The sequence below is a fragment of the Miscanthus floridulus genome, chromosome 6 (genome assembly GCF_019320115.1).
Source record: "Miscanthus floridulus cultivar M001 chromosome 6, ASM1932011v1, whole genome shotgun sequence".
Lineage (NCBI taxonomy): Eukaryota > Viridiplantae > Streptophyta > Magnoliopsida > Poales > Poaceae > Miscanthus > Miscanthus floridulus.
The window spans coordinates 72621434-72645450 of record NC_089585.1 but is presented as its reverse complement, the minus strand read 5'-3'; the positions used below and the strand labels follow the sequence as shown (position 1 = coordinate 72645450).

The 24017-nt window shown below is 51.2% G+C and overlaps 1 protein-coding gene across 1 annotated transcript; it reads right to left on the bottom strand.

Moving 5' to 3' along the window:
- Positions 1-9146: 9146 nt before the first annotated feature.
- Positions 9147-9479, bottom strand: LOC136460695 (uncharacterized). Its single transcript, XM_066460296.1, has one exon. It carries the CDS (start codon positions 9477-9479, stop codon positions 9147-9149), a length of 333 nt encoding a protein of 110 aa, XP_066316393.1.
- Positions 9480-24017: the final 14538 nt, after the last annotated feature.

Genomic DNA, 24017 nt, shown 5'->3' with positions numbered 1-24017 from the left:
TCAGTGTTTTGTACACTACCTAGTCTTGTGGCTCCTGTTTACCTGGTCAGGTCCCCCATTCTGATGAGTGCGCAGGAAGATAAGTGATGTTATCGATATCTCTATAGGATGTCAGATTAGTCATAGCATGCTGCCCCCAGGGTATGGGTTGTGGTACAGTGGTTTTGACTTAGGGGCCTCCCCCCAGCCTTGCTCCACACGCCTTCTGGTTCCCATGATGAGAATTCGGGGTCGGGGTCCGGTGCAGTGCCGTGGCCAAGGCTCTCTGACTTGGAGGACCTGAGGGGTCGGGAAGAGGGCCCCCCGCTCCCTTGGGTCCATAGCGTGGTGACGGAGTATCCGTTGTTTGAGGAGATAGCAAATCCGTTCTTAGAGCGTAGCGGTTGTCGTATATCTTCGTTGGGTTCCGTGTCCCAGAGCTGAAGGCGGCGCCTACAACTCTACAGAGTGAGGTGCACGCACCTGTAATACCTTTTGGGCTCTGCGGCGCCTGGAAGGGTCTAAGCATCAGTCCTGTCGTTCCCTGACAGTTCTCTTCCTGTCAGGGCGCAGGGTATGGTCGTTGGAGTCATGGTTGACCCGAACGTCTTGTCTCGTCCTGTACCCATCGTTACCAAGGATAGATATCGATCAGGGCAAGGCTCGTTCTGGGCCGTCGGATGAGACGGAGGCCAGTCCCTATCTCTTGGGCGAGACTAACCCTATCCCTCCAGGATCGGGCGAGGCGGAATCTATCCCTTAGCCTTCGGGCGAGACCGAGTCCGCCCTATAGGCGTCGGGCGAGATGGAGATTAGCCTTGAGCCTTTGGGGCGAGGCAGGGTTATCCCACAAAGGCGTCGGGTGAGGCTGACCCCACCCCTCTGGGATCGGGTGAGACGGAACTCATACCTCAGCCCTCGGGCGAGACCGAGCCCGTCCTCAAGGCGTCGGGCGAGACGGAGTTTATCCCTCGGTCCTCGGGCGAGACCGAGCCCGTCCCAAGGGTGTCGGGCGAGACGGAGTTTATCCCTCGGTCCTCGGGCGAGACCGAGCCCGTCCCAAGGGTGTCGGGCGAGGCGGAACCGAACTCCTGTCATTCGAACAAAGGATGACATGGCGCCCTTATGCGTCCAGAAGTTTTTTACGCTCGGTGGTTATCGGTTCCACCTTCTGGGGTACCCCGGTATTAGGTCCCCGACAAATAGTTATCAAGAAAGCATCAAGATGGCCCCATTCGAAGCTTTATATGGCAGAAAATGTAGAACGCCATTAAATTGGGTCGAGCCTGGTGATAGATGGTATTATGGCATTGACTTTGTAGAAGAAGCCGAGAAGAAAGTTCATATTATTCAGCAGAATATGAAAGCTGCCCAATCACGTCAGAAAAGCTATGCAGACAAAAGAAGGAGACCCCTTGTATTTGAAGTTGGTGACTATGTTTATCTGAAAGTCACGCCAATGAAGAAGAAAAGGTTTGGAATCCGAAGAAAGCTTGCCGCGAGATTCATAGGACCATACAAGATCTTGGAACGAAGAGGTCCAGTAGCCTACAAGTTAGAGTTACCTGAAACAATGAGTATCGTTTTCCCAGTTTTCCATGTATCACATCTCAAGAAATGTTTGCGTGTTCCAGAGGAAAGAATAGAACCTCGAGGTATTCAACTCAAATCAGATTTGGTGTATCATGAGCAACCAGTCCGGGTGTTAGACACTAAGGAACGTGCTACTCGGAATAGTGTGGTGAAAACATACAAGGTACAGTGGGATCATCATGATGAGGGAGATGCAACTTGGGAAACAGGAGAGTATCTACAAAAAGCTTATGAAGATTTTTATAACAAATGGTTCGTAACCCAAATCTCGGGACGAGATTTTTATAAGGGGGGAGGGCTGTAACACCCTGGTGTTATTCTTGCCTAATTGCACTTGCATTTCATGTTCATGAGCATCATTCATCCATTCCTGAGCATATATCACTTGAAACATGTGAAACATGATTGTGAAACAAGAGTATCATTTCAAGTATTTTTCATCATTTCAGTACCTTTAGTGCATGATTATTGTATGACTAATGTGTGGTATAGCTAAATATATTGTTAAAAATCTTAGCTATGCTTAGAAAGTCATTAGGAACAATGTTCATGCTGATCATTTTGCCCAATTAAGATTTCAAATCATGGTTTGACTTGTTTTGACCCTAGGACTTTTTGGTTTGACTATTCAAAAAGTACCACTTAGAATGTTTGCATGTCTAAGCAACCTAAAGCAAAGTTGTAGCAAATTTTATAAGGAACAAAAGTTATTTTGTGACCAAGTCATGAAAATGTGCACAACATGCTCAAAATGGTCCCACAAGTCAGAATTTGGGTTGGTTTCAACACTTAGAAATTTTCTAAGTACAAAACCCCATTTTTTTAGTTTCATGGACACGACTTTTGGCATGAATTTACTCTCTGTCCTTTGTGAATTAGCTTAGGATTTCTATAGAACAATTGTAGCCCTATTGTAGATCTACAACTTTGCTTCAAGGAGAAATTGCTAACTCGTCACCGTTTTGGAGTTTGGAAGCAATGAAAACGCGCTGTCAGTCAGTCTCGGCGGTCTCTGATGGACAGTTTAGGCCGGCCAGCTGGCCGACATCGTCAGGCCGCGGCGGCCAAGTGGTGGCCGTACACCGTCGCTGCCCCCACCGGTCAGGCCATCGCCACCACGAAGACACCACACGCCCCGCAGCTGGCTTATTTGTTTCACCCGTGTCCCTTCGCCTCGTCAGTCCACTCCGAGCCAAGCTCGCGCCTCCACCATTGCTGCAGGGTGAGTCGCCGCTGCTCAGCTCGCTCGCCTCCGTGTCATTGCCGCCTCCAGTGAGCCACGAGCCCCGCTTTGCTTAGCCGCACCTGCTGCGCCAGTTTCTGCGTCAATCGAGCCCCAGTGAGGATCCCTTTTGCTGATTCTGTGAGCTCCGCCATGGCTGACGCCTCGCTGGAGTGCGTGCTCGCCGTGGCCAAGCACCACCGGAGCCTGCTCACTCCTTTCTCTCCCTTCCATCTATTTCTCTGCATCACCTTATTGCTCACGCCAAGCTCAGAGCGGGCCCGCTAGGGCCGGAGTTGGCCGGCGTACCTCGCGCAGCGCCGCCGCGACCGCCATTGCCGCCGGCGACCTCATCCGTTATGGCTAGGGGGTCCGTTTTGTACTTCCATCGGTGCGGGGGCAGCGTGCTGTGCACGTTGGTGCCACTCCCTTCGCCGGACTGCTCACCGTCGTTGAGCAGTGGCCGGTCAACCGGTCTCCCCTGCCTCCGGTCGGCTGACCAGTGGGGCTGGTTGACCCGCTGGGTCCCGCCTGTCTGTCTCTCTGGCGTGGGTTGTGGGTGGATAACCGGGTGCATCTAGCAGTTTTGAGCATAAAGTTTAAAAGGGTTTCAAAAATGATTTTTCAGAATTCTATTTAAATGCTTTAGAAAATGGTTGTGTACTCCTTTTAGCTCCAAATTGGTTGGAACAAATTTTGTTATGCTTCTTGTGACTAGATCTATCTGTTAAAAATACTGCATGTCAAGTTTGTGATACTTTTAGGTGTAGCTTTATTTAAAGTGACTATAGCTTGTCATTTTTGTGTAGGATAGTTTACTTATCCAAATGCCATGAAATTTTTTATGGTAGTCTGTTTAGGATAGTATTATGCTACTATAATTTTCTCAGATTTTTATAAGCATCAGAAATATAGATTGCTATTGTAGCCCTAGTTTAAAAGGAAATAAAATAATTCTCTTTAATACAAGATTAGTTAATAATAATAGCTTTGGTGTATCTTTGAAGCATTTGATAAGGGTGTTGACTTAAACATATTAGTAGTAGAAGAGAATGCAGTAGATGACATGTGCTTATATTATAGTTTCGTGGATGATGTTGACTACCTTGCATTAAACATATCCATTGCATTCATCTCCTTCAATGCAACGTTTGCATAATCACTTACGCGCATTGCATCATACAGGATCGCAAACCGAGAACCCAGTCGTCATACCCGAGGAGCCAGAGGAGCAGCTCGAGGTGCAGCAGCAGGAAGTGCCAGAAGCCGATGAGGAGGACGTTGAGGAACTTCCGGGGTGCCCCGATCACCGTTCGAGCTCCTTCGAGAGAGGCAAGCCCCGGAGCATTTTTCTCCCGGTTTGCAATGATTTAATTAAATACTTTACTTTAAATTAATGCATTACGTTCAGGAGTTGTTTGCAACCGTTGCTGCATTATACCTTGCTTACCTTTGTTATACTATATCCTTGATACCCTGGTATCCGCAGTCGAGTCAATGCTTAGCTGGCTTAGACCGGTAGAAGTCAGGTGATTTCCTGTCACCTGCGAGCTATAGGTGGTTACCTGGATCTACTTGGATGACTATGAAGTCATGGTATAACTAAGTGTTAAATGAAGTTGAGACCAGACGGAGACTTGCAGAGTTTTGGACTGTAGTGCTTCCGTCTGTGTCGATTAAGGACCGACCGTTGTTGGGCCTCGAGTCATGTTGAACGCATGCCTTATATTTAGCTGGCCGGATAAAGTACCTTCCGACCGCGAAGCTGGGAGATTTTTCGGGCCGAGTAGATTGCCCGCAACGCACTGTACCGGAGTAGGTGTGGTAGGACACGGGGGCGGGATGATAAGACCAAAGTGCAGTCGGTTGGCCCCTGGGTACATGTGGTTCCTGGCAAACTCGAGATTCCTGGAAAGTTGACTCGGTGATCAATATCTCACTTTAGCGGGTGAGTGAGGTTTGTGTAAGGAATAAATCACCAGCTGGTTAGGAATCGATTCGAATCGCCATCGCTCCTAGATAGTGAGCACTTGACTTGAGTTACTTCATCGTAGTAAATGTTATGGAACACTTGGATAGTTATAATGAATATGACAGTATGGAAGTTGTTTAATGATCATTGGTTATCATTATCTGCTTAATCACATGTTTACTCTAGTATAGGTGCAAATCTAGTTGACAGGTTAATAATAATTAACTTGGCAATAATGCTTTTAGAAAGGTTCTTGAAATGCTAAAAATGCTTCTTTTTGCAAATGAGTCAGCTACCCTACTATAAAGCCCTTCATAATCCTTGGTGTCATTTATTTTCAGTTATGTCGGGTAAGTCTGGCTGAGTACCTTCCCGTACTCAGGGTTTTATTCCCACTTGTTGCAGATGGGCAGATGTATTACGGCTACTGTATCAACTGCCTTTATCCTACGATGGGTGATGCTTAGGACCATGGGCATGGTCATTCCTTACGTCTCATCTGATGCTTTTGTTGGAGATGATCATTCGCTGGCACTATATTTAAACTCCGCGTGAGTGTGTGTGTGGTTTGAACAAATGACTTCCGCTACTTTAATTCGAACTGGGTTGTAATAACTATGTTGAAACTCTGATGTATTTGAGATTTCGAACTTTTATGTAATGTGTGATGGTGACCGCTAAACTTATTACGATCATGGCTGGGACACGAGTTGGTTTGAAATCCTTCGTGATTTCACGGACTACCGGGTTATACGGGCTTAAGTTTGCTCAATTGTCTGCTTTGGTGGATGATTTTCTTACTTAATTTCGTATAATTGGTCGGTTCTGTCACATGGAGATCGCGGCGCCCGAGAACTTCGGGGCCGAAGTGGTGGAGGCCGGAGTGAGCATGGCGAGGGCGGCGGACCTCAAGGTGGAGATGGAGGCGAGGCAAGCCTCAACCCTACCACCAATTCAGAGCGTGCTTCCGGTACAAGGGAGCACCTGGGAGGTGGAGGTCCGCTCGATCCCTGCCGATAATGCTTCCTGGGGGAAGGGGGTGGCTGATGCCGGGGCGGCCAGTGCCGTGGAACAACCGGCTTTGGCTTCGGGCGAGGGAAGTGCGGCCCTCATGTGAGTGCGGCCTAAGCCGTATGGGTGGGATCACCCGCACGTCTAGTGGCAGAGCCGGGACGACCCCGAGGGGGAGCCCATCTTTGCACTTGAGGACGCGGCCGAGGGGGGTCGCTGGGACACCCTCGAGCAGTACCGCAGCCTGGCGGAGCGGTCGCTGTGGATAGCGCTGTTCGTCGTGGCCAATGACCTGCCCGGGGTTTCGTAGGTATGTATCCCCCTTTTCTTGTGTGACGTCGTCTTTCTCTAGGTTTATTCGTAGTGCTCAACTTGTGTTCTGCCTATCCAGGAGCTTGAGGCCTGGTCCTTCGGGAAGTCGCTGTTCCTTCGGCGGGAGAGGGGCGTCTGGGACGAGCTCTGTCGGCAGAGGGAGCTGCTCGCCCACGCTAACGAGCTTCTATCGGCGTGGAGCGCGGAGGTGGAGGATCTCCGTCTTTGCTGTGACAACCGGGAGGCTGAGGCAGCCATGGCTCAGGGGTAGGTCGCCCCTTTGGCAGCACGGGTCAAGGAGCTAGAGGAGGAACTAGCCCGGGTGGCCGACGAGTGAGACGCCTCCAACTCCTGGGTGAAAGAAGTGAGGGCCACCGCCATAGCCACCGCCGGGCAGCTGGGTGCGGAGCAGCAGGCGCACGTGCTGATGAAAGGTGCCTTGGCAGAGGCCACCAAGGCGGCCGAGGCTTCCCAAGGCGAGGCCCTAAAATGGAGGGAAAAGGCCGAGGGTGAGTCCTGTTCCCTTTGTCTCATTCATCTTTTCACGCGTTCGACACCTGATTTCTTATCGCGACGCAGAACTGGAGAAGGAGGCTTCCAGGGCAGCCGAGGCCTCTCGAGTCGAGGTCCAACGCTGGAAGGAGAAGGCCAAGGGTGAGTCCCGCAGGCCTCATGCCCCCATTTGGCCTATTTTCTTTGACGCTTAATCCCATTCTACTTGTTTTGGCGCAAGGTTGGATGATGAGGTCTCGCGGTTGACCGAGGCCTCCGTCATGCTACAGACAGTGCTCGATCACGAGATCGAGGAGCACGAGGTGCTGTAGAGCGCAGCTCATGCCATCTGCGAGGCCCTGGAGATGGAGGGGGTTCAATCGGGCAGCTCCCTTAGGAGCCGCCTGACTGTGTTGATTGGCCAAGCGCGTCAGCGACTACGAGAGGCGCTACACATAGGCGTCAAACGCGCCCTGGCCGTCGTCTCCTTGCACTACACCGGCGTCGACGTCGAAGGCATCAGTGATGGTTATGTCCTGTCCAAGGATGCCGTCGAGGCCGAGGAGGAGCTGACGAAGCTGGAAGCGGCAGTCGAGGGCCCCAACACGGCATTGGCGAAGCTATTCGAAGAGGAGGTGGTCCCTCCTTCACCGTCTGCCGACGCGGGAGACCCTGTGCCTTGACCTGGGCCAAGGGGGCCATGTACTAAGTTAGATTTATTACTATATCATGATGTTTGTGGCCGTCGAGGCCTTTGTGAGGTGCTTGTATATATACGTTTTTTCTAATCGCTTTATTGTATTTCCGAGCCTCTGTCCTCTGTCTCGCCTCCAAACGTATCATCTGTAAAAACTCCCTTGGAGCCTAAGTCGTCCCTCGGGTAAAAGGTGGTGAGGGAGTTGCCATAGCCCGGAGGCGTAGGTCATTCTCATGGCTCGGCCGGCCTTTTAGCCTTGAGACATACTTTTGGTCCTTAGGTTCTTTACAAATGATCTGTTAGAGCGCGCTAGAGAGAGTTTGGCATAGGGATTTAACTAAAAATCGATTAAGAAATGGTGTCCAGGACTTAGGGGGGTTCCCCCCTAGCCCCCAAGGGAGGTTCGGCCATGCGGAGGCATGGCCGAGTCTCCCTTGAAGCGTTATCATAAAGCATTTTACCTTCTGTTCCGATTTCTAGACAAGTCCTTTTGAAAAAACCCCCTCGGAGCCTGGGCTGCCTCTCGAGTGAAAGGTGGTGAGGGAGTTGCCGTAGCCCGGAGGCGTAGGCTTGTCTCTCAGCTTGGCCAGCCTTTTGCTCTTGAGGCGAACCTCTGGTCCTTAGGTTTTTTTTGTAATCGACTTGTCCTAGTACGGGATAGGTTCCCCTTGATGGGGGTTTCTCGAAAAATTAGAACAACTAAAGATGCTTCTTTAATGTATTTCGAGAAACAAAATATACAATGCTCAGAAATTTAAGGGTAGAAGCGACGTAGCTGTTCTATGTTCCAAGCGTTGGTGAGGACTTCGCCCTTCTCGTTGGCTAACTTGTAGGTCCCGGGCTTCAGTACTTGAGCGATGATGTACGGCCCTTCCCAGGGTGGGGTCAGCTTGTGGCGGCCCTTGTTGCTCTGCCTCAGCCTTAGCACCAGGTCGCCCACCTTCAGGTCTTAGCTTCGGATGCACCGGGCTTGGTAGCATCGCAGGGCTTGCTGGTACCTGGCTGAGTGTAGCAGCATGACGTCTCGGGCCTCCTCTAGTTGGTCGAGGGCGTCTTCACGGGTAGTGCGGTTGCTTTGCTCGTTGTACGCCTGTAGCCTCGGGGAACCGTATTCTAAGTCAGTGGGGAGGATGGCCTCGGCTCCATAGACCAGAAAGAACGGTGTGAATCCCGTGGCTCGGCTCGGGGTGTTTCTTAGGCTCCAGATGACCGACGGGAGTTCGGCAAGCCATTTCTTGCCAAACTTCTTCAACCGGTTGAATATTCTTGGCTTAAGGCCTTGTAGGATCATGTCGTTGGCACGCTCTACTTGGCCATTCGTCCTAGGGTGTCCTACGGCCGACCAGGCCACCCGGATGTGGTGGTCGTCGCAGAACGTCAGGAACTTGCGATCGGTGAATTGTGTCCCATTGTCAGTGATGATGGTGTTAGGAACCCTGAACCTGTGGATGATGTCAGTGAAGAATAGAACCGCTTGCTCGGATTTGATTTGCGTGATCGGGCGAGCCTTGATCCACTTGGAGAACTTGTCGATATCTACCAGCAGGTGGGTGTAGCCCCCCGGGGGCCTTCTGCAGAGGCCCAACCATGTCTAGACCCCACACGGCGAATGGCCATGTGACGGGGATAGTTTGGAGGGCTTGGGCCGGGAGGTGTGTCTGCCGCGCATAGTACTGACAACCCTCACAGGAGCGTACTAGCTTGGTGGCATTAGCAACCGCCGTTGGCCAGTAGAAACCTTGGCGAAAGGCATTTCCGATGAGTGTCTGAGGCGCCGCATGGTGCCCGCAGGCTCCCGCGTGCAAGTCCCAAAGCGAGGCCTGGCCTGCCTCGGTAGTGATGCATCGTTGGAGGACGCCTAACGGGCTTCACCTGTACAACTCGTGGTCGTAGAGGACGTAAGTTTTGGCTTGTCGTGCAAGCCGTCGGGCTTCGGTCCTGTCTGCAGGGAGCTCTCCCCGGGTGAGGTAATCAAGGAGCGGGGTTCGCCAGTCCGTACCCTGGTCGGCCTCGGGAGGCTCTGCTTCGATTTCCATGACTTCAGGCTCGACTGCGGGGGCCTCGGCGGCAGAGGGGGCCTCGGGCCCTTCGACGGGCTTGACTGGTGAGCCATCTTCCACCGCCGGGGTGTAGTTGATGGAAGGTTTGCGGAGGTCTCTGGCGAAGATGTTTGGGGGGACCAGGGCCCTCGCCGACACCATTTTTGCCAGTTTGTCCGCGGCCTCGTTGTACTTTCGTGCAACGTGGTTGAGTTCAAGACCGTCGAACTTGTTCTCTAGGCGACGTACTATCGTGCGGTACGCCTTCATTTTGGGGTCATGGCAGCTTGACTCTTTCATCACCTGATCGACGATGAGCTACGAATCACCCCGTACGTCGAGACATCGCACTCCCAGTTCAATGGCGATTTGCAGGCCGTTGACGAGGGCCTCATATTTGGCCATATTGTTGGAGGCAGCGAAGTGAAGCCGGATCATGTAGTGCATGTGTACTCCAAGGGGCGTGACCAGGAGTAGGCCCACACCAGCCCCAGTCTTCATCAGAGACCCGTCGAAGTACATGGTCCAACATTCTGATTGGATCTGAGCGGGTGGCAGCTGTGTGTTGGTCCACTCGGCTACAAAGTCGGCCAGGACTTGTGATTTGATCACTATCCGAGGCGCGAAAGACAAAGATTCCCCCATGAGTTCGACAGCCCACTTGGCTATTCTACCCGAGGCCTCCTGGTTTTGGATTATCTCTCCCAGAGGAAAAGACGACACCACGGTCACCGGGTGGGACTCGAAGTAGTGACACAGCTTGTGTCGAGCCAAGACTACGGCGTAAACCAGCTTCTGGATGTGGGGGTAATGCGTCTTAGTCTCGGAGAGCACTTCGCTGATGAAGTAGACAGGTCATTGGACGGGTAAAGCATGTCCCTTCTCCTGCCTCTCGACTACTACGGCCGCGCTGACCACTTGGGTCGTCGCGGTGATGTAGAGTAAGAGGTGCTTGCCCTCGGTGGGCGGAACCAGGACGGGGGGGGGGGGGTTGGTGAGCAGTGCTTTTAGCCTAGCGAGGGCTTCCTCGGCCTCGGTGGTCTAAGAAAAGCGCTCGGACTTTCTCAAGAGGCGGTACAGGGGCAGGCCTTTTTCGCCGAGGCGCGAGATGAAATGGCTTAGGGCCGCAAGGCATCCCATGACCCTCTGTACCCCTTTGAGGTCTCGGATTGGGCCCATGTTGGTCACGGCCGAGACCTTCTCTGGGTTGGCCTCGATGCCACGTTCTGAGACTATGAATCCCAAGAGCATGCCTCGGGGAACCCCGAAGACACATTTCTCGGGGTTGAGCTTGATGCCCTTCTCTCTGAGGCATGTGAAGGCAATCTCCAAGTCGTCGACGAGATCACCGGCCTTCCTAGACTTGACTACGATGTCATCCACGTAGGCCTCGATAGTTTGCCCGATGTGTTCGCCAAAGACTTGGATCATGCACCGCTGGTAAGTAGCCCCTATGTTTCTGAGGCCGAACAGCATGGTTATGTAGCAGTACATGCCGAATAGAGTGATGAAAGAAGTCGCGAGCTGGTCGGACTCTTTCATCTTGATTTGGTGGTAACCGGAATACGCATCAAGGAAGGAGAGGGTTTCGCATCCTGCAGTGGAGTCGATGATTTGGTCAATTTGTGGTAGTGGGACTGGGACCTTCGGGCATGCTTTATTTACACCGATGTAGTCCACGCACATCCTCCACTTGCCACTTTTCTTCCTGACTAATACAGGGTTAGCCAACCACTCTGGATGGAATACTTCCTTGATGAACCCGGCTGCCATGAGCTTCTGCACTTCTTCGCCGATGGCCCTGCGCTTCTCCTCGTCGAACTGGCGTAGGCGCTGCTTCGCCGGCCTGGAGCCCGCCCGGATATCTAAGGCGTGCTCGGCGACCTCCCATGGTATGCCCGGCATGTCCGAGGGACTCCACGCGAACATATCGACATTCGCACGGAGAAAGTCGACGAGCACGGCCTCCTATTTGTTGTCGAGGGTGGCGCTGATCTTCAGTCCTCGGCCGTTGGGGACGGTGGGATCGATAGGGACAAGTTTGACGGCCTCCGCGGGCTCGAAGGTCTCGACGCACCGCTTGGCGTCGGGAACCTCGCTACCAAACTGGCCGAGATCGGCGATGAGGGTTTCGGCCTCCACGATGGCCTCGACGTACTTGATGCACTCGATGTCGCTGTCGTCTGCATGTTCGTACGTGGAGTTGACGGTGATGATGCCGTTGGGGCCTGGCATCTTGAGCTTGAGGTAGGTGTAGTTGGGGACCACCATGAACTTGGCATAGCACGGGCGCCCCAAGATGGCATGGTAAGCTCCCTTGAATCCAACCACCTCGAAGGTGAGGACCTCCTTGCGGTAGTTGGAGGGAGTGCCTAAGCAGACGGGTAAGTCAATGCGCCCGAGGGGTCGTGTGCGCTTTCCTGGCACGACGCCGTGGAAGGGCGTGGAACCGCCTCGGAGCCGTGACTGGTCGAGCTCCAGGAGCTCCAAAGTGTTGACGTAGAGGATGTTGAGTCCGCTGCCTCCGTCCATGAGCACTTTGGTAAGCCGGGTGTTGCCGACGATCGGGTCGACGACAAGCGGGTACTGCCTGGGGTTTGGAACATAATCGGGGTGGTCATCCCGATCAAAGGTGATTGCCTCCCGAGACCAATTGAGGTACTAAGGGGTGGCCACCTTGACCGAGAAGACCTCCCGGCGTTCCATCTTTCGCTGGCGTGCCGTGAGGCATGCCGAGGGTCCGCCAAAGATCATGAAGGCGTTGCATACCTCGGGGAACCCATCATCTTTATCATCGTCCCTCTCACCGGCGCCCCTTTTCTTGGCGTCATCGTCGTCGGGGAGCCCAAGCCTGGCGTAGTAACACCGGAGCATGGTGCACTCCTCGAGGGCATGCTTCACCGGACCTTGATGGTAAGGACAGGGCTTCTTAAGCATGTCGTCAAATAGCCCGGGGCCCCGAGGGCCTCGGGGATTCCTACGATCTGCTGCGGCGACATGGCCGGCCTCAAGGACCTCCTGCTTCCCTAGGCGACCCTTCTTCTTTCTCTTGGGGACGCGGGTGGGTGAGGCCTCGGGGGCCTCGTCCTTCTGCTTCCCCTTGGCGTCGTTGTTGGGGAAGATGGCCCCAACCGCCTCTTTGCCCGAGGCGAAGTTGGTGGCGATGTCGAGGAGTGCGGCCACTGTGGTTGGTACGTTCCATCCCAATTCTCAGACCAGGTCTCGGCAGGAGGTGCCAGAGAGGAATGCTTGGACGATTTCCGAGTCACCGACGCGGGGCAACTTGGTGCATTTCTTGGAGAAGCGCCGGATGAAATCTTGAAGAGATTCGTCCGGCTTCTGGCGGCAACCTTTGAGGTCCCAGGAGTTCCCAGGGCACACGTAGGTGCCCTGGAAATTTCCGACAAAGACCCTCACCAAGTCATGCCAGTCGTGGATCTATGCGGGGGAAGGTGTTCGAGCCAGGCTCTCGCTGAGTCTGACAAGAACAAAGGGAGGTTGCGGATGATGAGCAGGTCATCGTCCGCACCACCTAGCTGACAAGCCAGGCGATAATCGGCTAGCCATAGCTCGGGGTTCATCTCGCCGCTATACTTTGTGAGGTTGGCAGGTTGCCAGAACCGGGCTGGGAAGTGAGCGTTGCGGATGGCTCTACTAAAGACCCGAGGGCCAGGTGGCTCAGGAGAAGGACTGCGGTCCTCTTCACTATCGTAGCGGCTGCCTCGGTGTGGGTGGTAGCCCCGGCCAGCTCCGTCATCATGGCGCCATCGCCTGCCAACTACTTCATGGTCGCCTTGTGCCTCGCGTTGGTCTCTAGGTCGATCGCGCACCGAGGGGGCCCCGTTGGTCGTCGGCGCGCGAGCGGGCTCGGGACGGACCGAGGCACCCAGGCCCCGGCGAGGTTGCGCCGTGGGTTGCTCCGAAGTGCCTCCGCACCGGCGGGAGGCGGAACTTTCGGCCTGCTGCACCGCAGCGGTCTCGAGGAGGTTGCGGAGCTCTCCGCGGACCCGTCGCCCCTCGGTGATGGAGGGCTCGGGCATTGCTCGGACCAACATCGCAGCTGCTGTGACATTCTGGCTAGCGCGATTAAAGATTGGGGGTGGCTCACCCCCCTCGTTGTCGTTGATGCGGTGATGGACGTCGCGGGCCCTCCATCGAGCTCCTCCGCCCTCACCGCGCCCTTGCTGCTCCTGCTCAAGAGTGTCCCGAAGCTATTGCAGGAGGAGTCGGTCTTGTTCGACCTTGGCTTGAAGCTCGCGGAGCTGCTCCAGGTCTGGGCGTCGATGCTCCCTGCGGACGAGATTCTCATTCTGTGCTGCCGGGGCTTCGAGATGCGGAGGTGTGGCATCGCCCGCCCCTGGCCAGGGGCGGGGAAGGGTTGCCTTTCCTCTCGTCCTCTTTGCCCGCCCTTGGCATCCCAAGCCCGACGTGGAAGCACTCACGAGATGGATCGTAAGTCCCTTCCTCATCGGAGTCGGAGTAGCCGAAGCAGTAGTCGCTTGTAGTCATGAAGCGGCGCATGGCTTCAGGGTCACAAAGACTGGAGAAGTCTGCTCCAGCCCACGTCTTGTCTTCTTCTGAGGAGTCGGCGTGGGCGTGCGCCGATGTTGCGGGGGAGAAGTCGAGAGCAAAACGTTGGTGGAGTTCTGAGGGCTCTACGTGCTTGGAAGCGTAGGCAGAAGCGAAGGCGGCGGTGGCGTTTATCAACCCGAAGGGGTACGGGGATGGTGCTACTGCCGGGCGCCGCTCCGCCAGGGCTGGCCCCTCAGGAGGTGGCGGGACAGAGCTTGATGACGAGGCGTTGCCATGCGTCGCCGGAATCTTTTCCTTGCCCAAGCTTAGGTTAGATAAGTCCCCGACCAGGGACTCTGCACCAATAGCTGGGCAAGGGATACCGGCGAAGCGCGGCACGTCGCCCCGAGCTTGCGTGGTGTCGGAGTGTTCTCGCTCGCGTCGCGCCTAGCGAGTGCTACGGGAGCTGTGGCCCGAACGCTGCCTGCGCCTGGGCCGTGGGTCTATGGTAACGTCGTTGGGCTATGGAGCTCGGGGTGCGAGGAGTACCATATCGTATCCACATCCTAGAGACATGAACTCTAGGCTCCCAAACCATACCACCGTGTCGAGACGTAATGGTCGTACGGGGTCTACCATCCGGAACTTGCTGGGACGATGAAGCTAACACGCAGCGAGCCCCTACCTGGCGTGCCAACTGTCGGTGTTTCGGACCGGGGGGGTCCTTAACCAACGAGTGAATTTGTGCTGCGTGCCCCTAATCCCCGATGGTGGTGCAAAGAGACACAAGGTTTATACTAGTTCAGGCAATCAACGCCCTATGTCCAGTCTGAGAGATCGATCTTGTATTCCTTGCACCGGAGTGCTCGTAGTAGGGGGTTACAAGCTAGGTGAGAGAGGGAGCTAGCCCTAGGTCTTGGCCGGGGGTGGTGCGGGCTGCTTGAGGCGTTGTTCTCAAGCAGCATAGAAGTGTGTGGTTCTATTGGTGAGTTCCTCTTTCTGCTCGTCCTTCTCCTCCCTAGAAATGGTCCCGGCCCCTCCCTTTTATACTCTAAGGGAGAACCAGGATGTACATATGTTGCTACATAGCGTCCGATAAGTGGGGATGGCGTGTCCGAGCCCTGTAGCCGGCCACTGTTGTGGTATGGTCGATGGAGTGGCCCCGTCCTTGTCGTGCAGAAGTGACGCGCCGGTCATACTTGATCTTGTACGTCGTGGGGCTCCAGTACAGCTTGAGGCAGGGCATGGCGGGTGATGTGTCGGTCATCGTGCGATGACGTCGTAGGGGGCCGAGGCTCTGCAGATGCCGAGGCCGAGCCATCGTGGGGGCTCGGCGGACATGGATCCCCAGGTTGCCGAGCCCCTGAAGCAAACTGCCGAGGCTTTGGAGGGAATTATTGGTCCTGGGTACCGATTCCGAGGCCACAGTATCCCGGTCGTGGCTCCCCACGCCGCATTGTTCTCAGAGCAGGAGTTGGCAGCACAGTGATGCATGGGCGTCAACCATGTGCATAGCGGTGGGCACAGTGGCGGGTAACCCCTGTCCAGTCCCGCCCCCCGTCCCGTCGGCCATTCCGCTATACTGTGCCAAGCATGCGGCCGATGTCAGTGGCAGCAGTTGGCTGAGTTAATGCAACGCGATGTTTGGTCAGAGGGACAGGTGAAGGAAGAGGCAGCGGAGTATTGCCGAGCCCACCTCGCGCGAGGCGGAGGGTCGGCGACCCGGCCGAGGCCTGCGACGAGAGGGGGTCGGCCGAGGCCTTCGGTGGGGGATCGCCCGAGGCCAGCAGTGAGGGGGCCTCGAGCGATACGAAGAATTGGCCGAGGCCTTTGGTGAGAGGTCGCCCGAGGCCAGCGATTGTTAGCTAGTTTCGATCTTTACGAAGTCTAAGCAGTCGTTTTTTGGTTCTTGCTTAGGGTACCCCTTCTCGCGGTATCCGACAGGTACCGACCTTGACCGGACATGTCCAGTCGCATGTGATCGGACGCAACCCAGTGTCCAGTCATACTCCAGCTCCTGCGTCACCATGCGTCAGCCTGACTAGACGCGCCCTGCCAGCGTCCGATCACTTCTAGTGCCAGCGTCTGATGCACTCTGTGAGACCCTGTCTTTTCTGTGTAGGGCGCCGGTGGAGTTTCTTCACCAAGTTGATCCACATCAACTCCAACTCCATCTCCTTTGTAAATGTGCCAACACCACCAAGTGTACACCACCATGTGTATGTGTGTTAGCTTTTCACAATCATTTCCCAAAGGATGTTAGCCACTCAACTTGCCACACCACTCGATCCTAGCGACGATGCAAAGTTAGATCACTCAAGTGGCACTAGATGACCGATATGCAAACAAGTTTGCTCCTCTTGATAGTACAGCCATCTATCCTAAATCCAGTCATAAACTTCTCTACACACTTATGATAGGTGAAATAAAATGCCCTAGGTTATATCTTTGCCTTGTGCATTCCATTCCATCTCCTCCAACATTGATGCAACACATGCACCAACACGATCAACAATGATATGATCCACTTCATATCATCACGTGATCATATTGGTTCATCGATCTTGACTTCACTTGCTTTTTACCGTTGCCTTCGTCCATCGGCGCCAAGTCTTGCTTAAGCTTCACCGCCATGTGGTCCATCGCTCCAAAGCCTTTAACGTGCCCTTCACGCTTGCAACCGGTCCATCAAGCCAAGTCTTGTCTTGATCTTCTCTACCTTGATCACATGACTCAATGTCATGTCTCATGAGCAATGAGCTCCTTCATCATCACATGTGTGAGCTTTGCAACATCTCCAAGCCATTTTCACCTTCATGGCATATGTTGCTCACACACATGTATCTATGGACTAATCACCTGTGTATCTCACATAAACATAATTAGTCCACCTAGGTTGTCACTCAATTACCAAAACCACATAATGACCTTTTAGAGGTGATTCGTAGGAAGAAATCGACGACGGTCAAGGTACACGATCTTTCGACATTTTTTTAAGAATATACCTTTAATGTTATCAAAACAGTGCGTGCATGCATTATATCCCTTGTTTGATTGTGCTGAAAGATTACTTAGAGCAGGCCAATCATTGATTGTTACGAACAACAATGCTCGCAGGTCAAAGTGCTCCTGTTTGTGCTCATCCCACAAACGTACACATGGTCTGTTCCACAAAAGTAGTTCTTCAACTAGTGGCCTCAGGTACACATCGATGTTGTTGCTAGGTTGCCTTGGGCCTTGGATGAGCACTGGCATCATAATAAACTTACGCTTCATGCATAACCAGGGAGGAAGGTTGTAGATACATAGAGTAACAAGCCAAGTGCTATGACTACTGCTCTGCTCCCCGAAAGGATTCATATCATCCGTACTTAAAACAAACCTTAAGTTTCTTGTGTCATTTGCAAACTCCGGGAATTCTCTATCGATTGCTCTCCACTGGGACCCATCAGTAGGGTCTCTCAACATATTGTCTACCTTACAGTCTTTTTTGTGCCATCGCAACAACTTTGCATGGTCTTTGTTTCTGAACAGACGTTTCAAGCGTGGTATTATAGGAGCATACCACATAATCTTGACAGTGATTTTCTTCGTGGGACGTTCGCCCTCAACATCACTAAGGTCATCTCGCCTGATCTTATATCGCAATGCATGACCTACCAGGTATGCATCTAACTTCTCGTACTCCTCGCCACGGTAGAGGATGTAATCATTAGGACATGCATGTATCTTCTGGATTTCTAATCCCAAAGGGCAGACTACCTGTTTTGCTTCGTACGTAGTGGCAGACAATTTGTTATCCTTCGAAGGCATCTTCTTTTGGATTTTCAGTAACTCTCCAAATCCCTTATCAGATACACCATTCTTTGCCTTCCATTGCAGCAATTCTAGTGTGGTACCCAACTTTTTCTGCCCCGCATCACAAGTTGGGTATAGTAATTTCTTGTGATCCTCTAGCATGCGCTCGAACTTGAACTTCTCCTTTTCACTTTCGCATTCTCTTTGTGCGTCACGAATGGCCTGACCAAGATCATCAGCGGGCTCATCTTCTACACATACCTCTTCTTCAGCTTCCCCATTGCAGTATCATTGAAGGCACCATATTCAGCAATAATGTCATCATCGTTCCATTGTTCTTCTTCACCTTCTTTCATTACAACCCCAATTTCTCCGTGCTTCATCCAACAAATATAGCTTGGCATGAAACCCGACTTCAACAAGTGTGAATGAAGACTCCTTAAGCTAGCATATTCCTTTAAATTCTTACATATGGCACATGGGCAACACATGAAACCATCGCGTTTGTTTGCCTCGGCCACACGTAAGAAAGAATGCATGCCCTCAATGAACTCTTGGGAGCGGCGATCAGCATTGTACATCCAATGCCGGCTTATCTGCATTACATGACATACATACCATATTAAAACATAGAACATAATTAGTTAATTATACGACATGCATGCCACCACACAAGGTATTAATTTATGAAAGTCTCGCTACAATGTAGACAATCCAAATTACCACTAAAAACTAAAGCTAAAATGCACTTTAGCAGCATAAGGATTTCGTGACCAATCCCAACTAAAACAGACAGATCATGTGTTTGTTCAATATCTATGGGCTTCTTCCGCAGGATCACTGCCTCATCAGTCGTCGTAGCCGCCTGTGCAAGAGAGTTTTGCACGTGTTCAACATACTCTTCCTCCCAGTACCAGCCTAAACATCTAGTGCCATCCCATTGAAATTAAAATAAAAAATTAGAACTTTAGTCACAATCATCATGAAAATAAGTATAAATTAACCATAATCATCAAATACGACAAAATAACTCATATTGCGATCTGGACACTTGTAGAAGATACGGCCATTGTTGGGACACTCCTTCCTCACCCGGTACTCCATCACAATCTTCTCCTCATACTTGCCACATGCAATGAGAGAGAGGTTCGGCCTCAGTCGCTTTAGAACCCGATGAGAGGCCGAGGACCCGAAAGCAGTTGTCATCTACTCTCTATACTCATTTTTAATATAATATAAATTTCTCATTTTATGAACAAATAAAATTAAAAAAAACTCTAAAATTCTCTATATCTCTAAACCATGAAGTGTGCTATGCATGCTAGAAATGAAAGCTGAATACTAGTTTTGAATAACTACTTTAACCTTCCTTCATCCAAATATGCAAACTTTAAAGTGATTTTGAGCTTAAATGGCTTACAAATAAAAAAAATCCACCATAAAAACCACATATATCTAGTCCACAAAATGAGATATGCTACTGATGAAACATGAGAGTATAAAGTTGGTAACCTTTAGAATCGAAGAATCGATGGAGGAATCGAATAAATCTTGTGATTACCGGCGATGAGGAAGAAGAGAGGCTGGCGATGAAGCAAGAACACTGAGCTCGAAGTGGCTCAGGCTCGGGGAGAAAGAAGGAGTATATAGGAGGGGATCTTTAGTCCCAGTTGGAGATAGCAACCGGGATTAAAGATTCATTTCTAGTCCTGGACAGAGCCTCCAGCCGGGAGTAGACTTTTACTTTCGGTTGGAGAGACCAATCGGGAGTAAAAGTTAACCTTTAGTCCCGGTTGGTAGCTCCAACCGAGACTAAAGGTCCCCTACAGCAAAAGCCTGCCGCAGTAGCCGTTGGGCAGGGACCTTTAGTCCCGGTTGAAGCTACCAACCGGAACTAAAGATTTCTCTAGTCCCGGACACGAAAAATATCGAAACTAAAGCTAAATTTCAAAGTGAATCAAAAGTCGTTTCTCTACTAGTGGGGTGTGCTCAGATTCAATTTTGTTTCTTATGACCAGTCTGGTGTTCTACTAGCCTATCAACCAACGTGTTCTGCTGCACGGAGGACTGGAATCTAATAAGAGGCATAACCATTAGAAGTTCATTTTTGCTACCTAATAAAAAAATTGTCCATATACTCTATTTTCTATTTATTTCCAAAAAAAAACATTACAGATATACATATTCTATAATCTATAATCGGTCATGATAAGTTTATTAGTTACTGTGCTATATACTACTTCCGTCCTAAAATAAATAGGATTAAGTCCACTTTGACCCCTCAACTATTGTGTTGGTTTAAATTTAGCCCTCACCTACAAAACAGTTTAGGACCGGTACTCTAACTGTCAAAACCGTTCACTGTTAGCACCTGGGCAGGGGCAAGGCTATTTTAACCGACTTTGAACGGTTTTGACACACAACCTCCATCTCAGTGACATGTGGGACCCACGTGTTATCGACTCAATCCCTCCCTCTCCATCCTCACGGCCACGACCTCGCGCTCCTGGACGCCGACGAGAAAGGCGGTCGCGGCGTCGACCGCGGCAGCACACGCGTGGTCCGCGAGCGAGCCGTGCCACCCGGCGCTAGCGTGCCTCCACGGCACCGTCCATGAACCTAAAACCATTCCCAATTTGGAACCCAGCTTGTGCACTATCACCATGAGCTGGTAGCACCCGAGTGCGCGCCCAGCCACACGGCGCTCGCCCTCTGCCTAAGTCGCGCGGCCACACCTTAAACACGGCCGCTGCAGCCTGACAGCCTCGCACGGTCACATCCGTACGTCGGAGCCACCGCTGGGCCCACAGCCGCGACATCATCGCTCGCTACGCGCGCGCTCGCCATTGGCTCCGTCGCGCCCTGGCCTTCTCTCTCCCCACATTGCCAGCCGGTGGCCAGAGCCGCATGATCGGCGAAGCTGCCGCTCCACTCCAAGCCTATTTCTGAAGCAAAGATCGAGCCAGTCGTCGTGGGGAGCAAGCCGACCAAAATCGCCACGCGGCGGCGACCTTCTGCCATCGCCGCGCCGTCCCGCTCTTCCTTCTAATCGCGATGATGAAAGCAGTGCAAGGTGGCACGCCCAGGTGCCAAGCCAGCCATGTCCTTTGCCCTATCCCCTCTCCCCTCTCCCAAACGGATCGCACCGGCATGGACGGTTGACTGCGGTCGCGTTCCCCACGCGTCGACATTGGCTGTACGCCACCACGACCGGTCGGACTCACCCAGCTCGCACTCGTGCCACGGAGCCTTGCCTACGGACCTAACCTACGCCCTTAACGAATGGCCAGTCCCATCGCCACCACAGCCCAACCTCGCCGTGATCGCCGAAACAGCTGACCGATTGAACGCTCATCGAAGCAATCGCTTCCACAGCTCATCAAGTGCCACGCAGCAGCCCTGGACTTGGAGAGCACGCCCACAGCAGTCCATGCCACCTGTACGCCCCGAACCGGCATCGCCGCCCCTATAAATATCAGAACAGAGGAGCCGGCCCACCTTGATTCATCTCTAAAATTCGTCCACCACAGTCCACCTCCATCCAATCCACCGTATCCATGGAATCCTTAGGAACTTAGCTCGCGTATGGACCCAAACCGATGATCCTCCGTTGGACGGTGAGGTAATGCGAGGCATTTTCTTCGCCGCGGTCCGTCATGGCCGCCGGTGCAGAGTGCTCTGACATGGCGCCGTACGTTGCCTCATTGTCCTTTGCAAACGGTGTCTTCGCGTCGCCCTGACACACATGCCTCACCTCAGGAGCAGTTTCGCCGGAGGCCCTTCTGCTCCGTCGGTTTGACTAGCTGAGCTTCGTGCTCGCCGGAACTCAGCGTCCAGGAGCGTGAGGCCGTGGCTGTGAGAGGAAGGGAGGGATTGAGTCGATGACGCATGGGCCCCACATGTCACTGAGATGGAGGTTGCATATCAAAACCGCTCAACGTCGGTCAAAACAGTCTTGTCCTGTCCAGGTGCTAAAAGTAAACGGTTTTGACAGTTGGGGTACCGGTACTGGATGGTTTTGTAGTTGAGGTCTAAAATTAGACCGACACAATAGTTGAGGGGTCAAAAGTGGACTTAATCCAAATAAATAACTATCTAAGGTTTAAGATTTATTGGAAAACAAATAACATTCTACACAAAGCACCAACATTGCCTCCTAATATAGAAGCTAACTATGGATGCATGCAATTGATAACTGTCAAATTTGAGAGATAATCCTCTGGGAAAGTAAAGGAGAAGAGGGTGGAAGCATATTTTGCCAGTGTCTTTGATCTGTGTGAAAATTTCCTGGAACTTACTGATTATGGGACAGGAGTACGGTATCTCAATTCGTCTTCAATATACGTTTACTTGAATACTTAGCTTAAACTATAGTGGCCCTTTTTTAGGCTTATAGCCCATGTTTCATGATGTCATTCTTCTACTCTCAAAATTCATTATTATTATTTATTGTCTCATGTGGTTAAAGTAACTTTTATTCAAAACTCTCCTTTTATATTTTTATCAAAAGTTAAGGATTTTAGGTCGTACATTGCACTCTTATTACAACGACGGCATAAGCAATGACTTAGGGTTGCACATGGTGCTCAAGATCGGTGGCACTTGAAGAAATTAATATCTAAATTAAACTTAATAATCACTGTTCATTCCAAAGAAATCCCAGAAGCTAGGAGGTATAGCCACCTTTGGATTGCACTAACCTCCATCATTTTCTCAAGATGTTAATTTTTAATCAAAGAATCAAGTGTTGTATTATTGTATTTTACAAAAATATAGTACACAAATTATATAGTATAAAAATATACTATCAACCTAGATATATGTCATTATATTTTAGTTAAAACGTACACATATGTCGTTACTTTAAGTTAGTTGTTCATGTACTGATGTCATTAGAAGTAGATAGTATAGTAACACATATATATCCGTATTTTATGGCTATTTAGATATATTTATATTAACGATTGTTGGTTATCACACCCAATTTTAAGGATAAAATTGAATGCACAAAACTCGTGTGTGTCCAGGAATCAATCACACACACAAGCTGACAAATTACATAAAGTATTATCACGGTGTCTCATACATCAGAGTTATAATAAAACTTAATCTTATACATCACAGCGGAATAATAAAAAGATAATAAAACTCTCGTGGCCGTCATCACAGGGAAGGTCAATTGGTTGACCACAAGCCTAATAATCCTCTGGGAAATCCTCATACCCGTTGTCATCTGTTACCCATCCGGGATTTTTATCCAAGTAAAGAAAATAAACAAGTGTAAGTACATTCCGTACTTAGCAAGCTAACATAGGGTTATGAAACTCAAAAAGGATAGACTCTGGTTTAGTGCAATTAGCATTTTTAATAGGTCAAGCTTTTATTCTCAAGTATTATCAAGTTATGCTTAAGCTCCTATTTAATTTCATATGAACAATTATCAGAATCAAGTGTATCATATATCCATCAAATACCATCATAAATGATCATCAACAAGTATGCAATTATTCTGTGAGTTTTTTGGGCCACTCGTAACCGTGAGCACGGCTGTTATAACACGGCTGTTATAACAGTTTGTTACCCTCTGCAGAGGTGGTGCACATTCACCGCGAGTCGTGATCCCCATATGCCCGGGTTAATTACTCCCATGTCACTACCAAGGTGAGTGGGCAGGGTACACTATGAAGCCATTTCATAGGTTTTTCTAACAAGTTAGGGCCGCTAGGTTTCCTTGGCAGGCAGATGTAGGGACCCCCCTTTCCTATGGCACAAATCCATCGTGGCTATACTCATAGGAACAAAGGTAGCCCTATACCCAAAGTGGCAAGCCCCATTTGCACCAAAAAGGTAACCTCCAACCAACTAGAAAAGATCCTATTACTGAACTAAAGTCATAGCCATATGACTCTCCCGGTTGCACTGTCAGTCACAGCTTTTGCCGACGGATAAGTCCTTATGAAGGGCCGGGAGCAACATGAACAACGGTCATTTGCACTTTCGCCCTATGGAACAGTTGTTATAAATCATGTTACTCACTTTGTTCCATAGTATCATTCATCAACATGTCTTTCAAATTTAGTTAGGGCACTAGCAATCTACCCATATGCATTTAACCCATAGGAGACAAGGAACAGGATAAACAATCACCAGGATGTCCTTACGGGTATCAAAATTAGACACATGCAAATGAGTAATTGATTAAGGTGAAATAGGACATCAAGGAGGGCCCATGTTATACTTGCCTTGGTTCACAAACTCGTGCTGGTCCTGCTGGTCGTCGAAGAGTTCTTGGTCTCCCACGTTTTCCTCACCGTCTAAACGCGACCAACACAACAACATACAACATTCCAAGAGCATTCATGCAAAGCAAACATTCCTATCATTAGAACA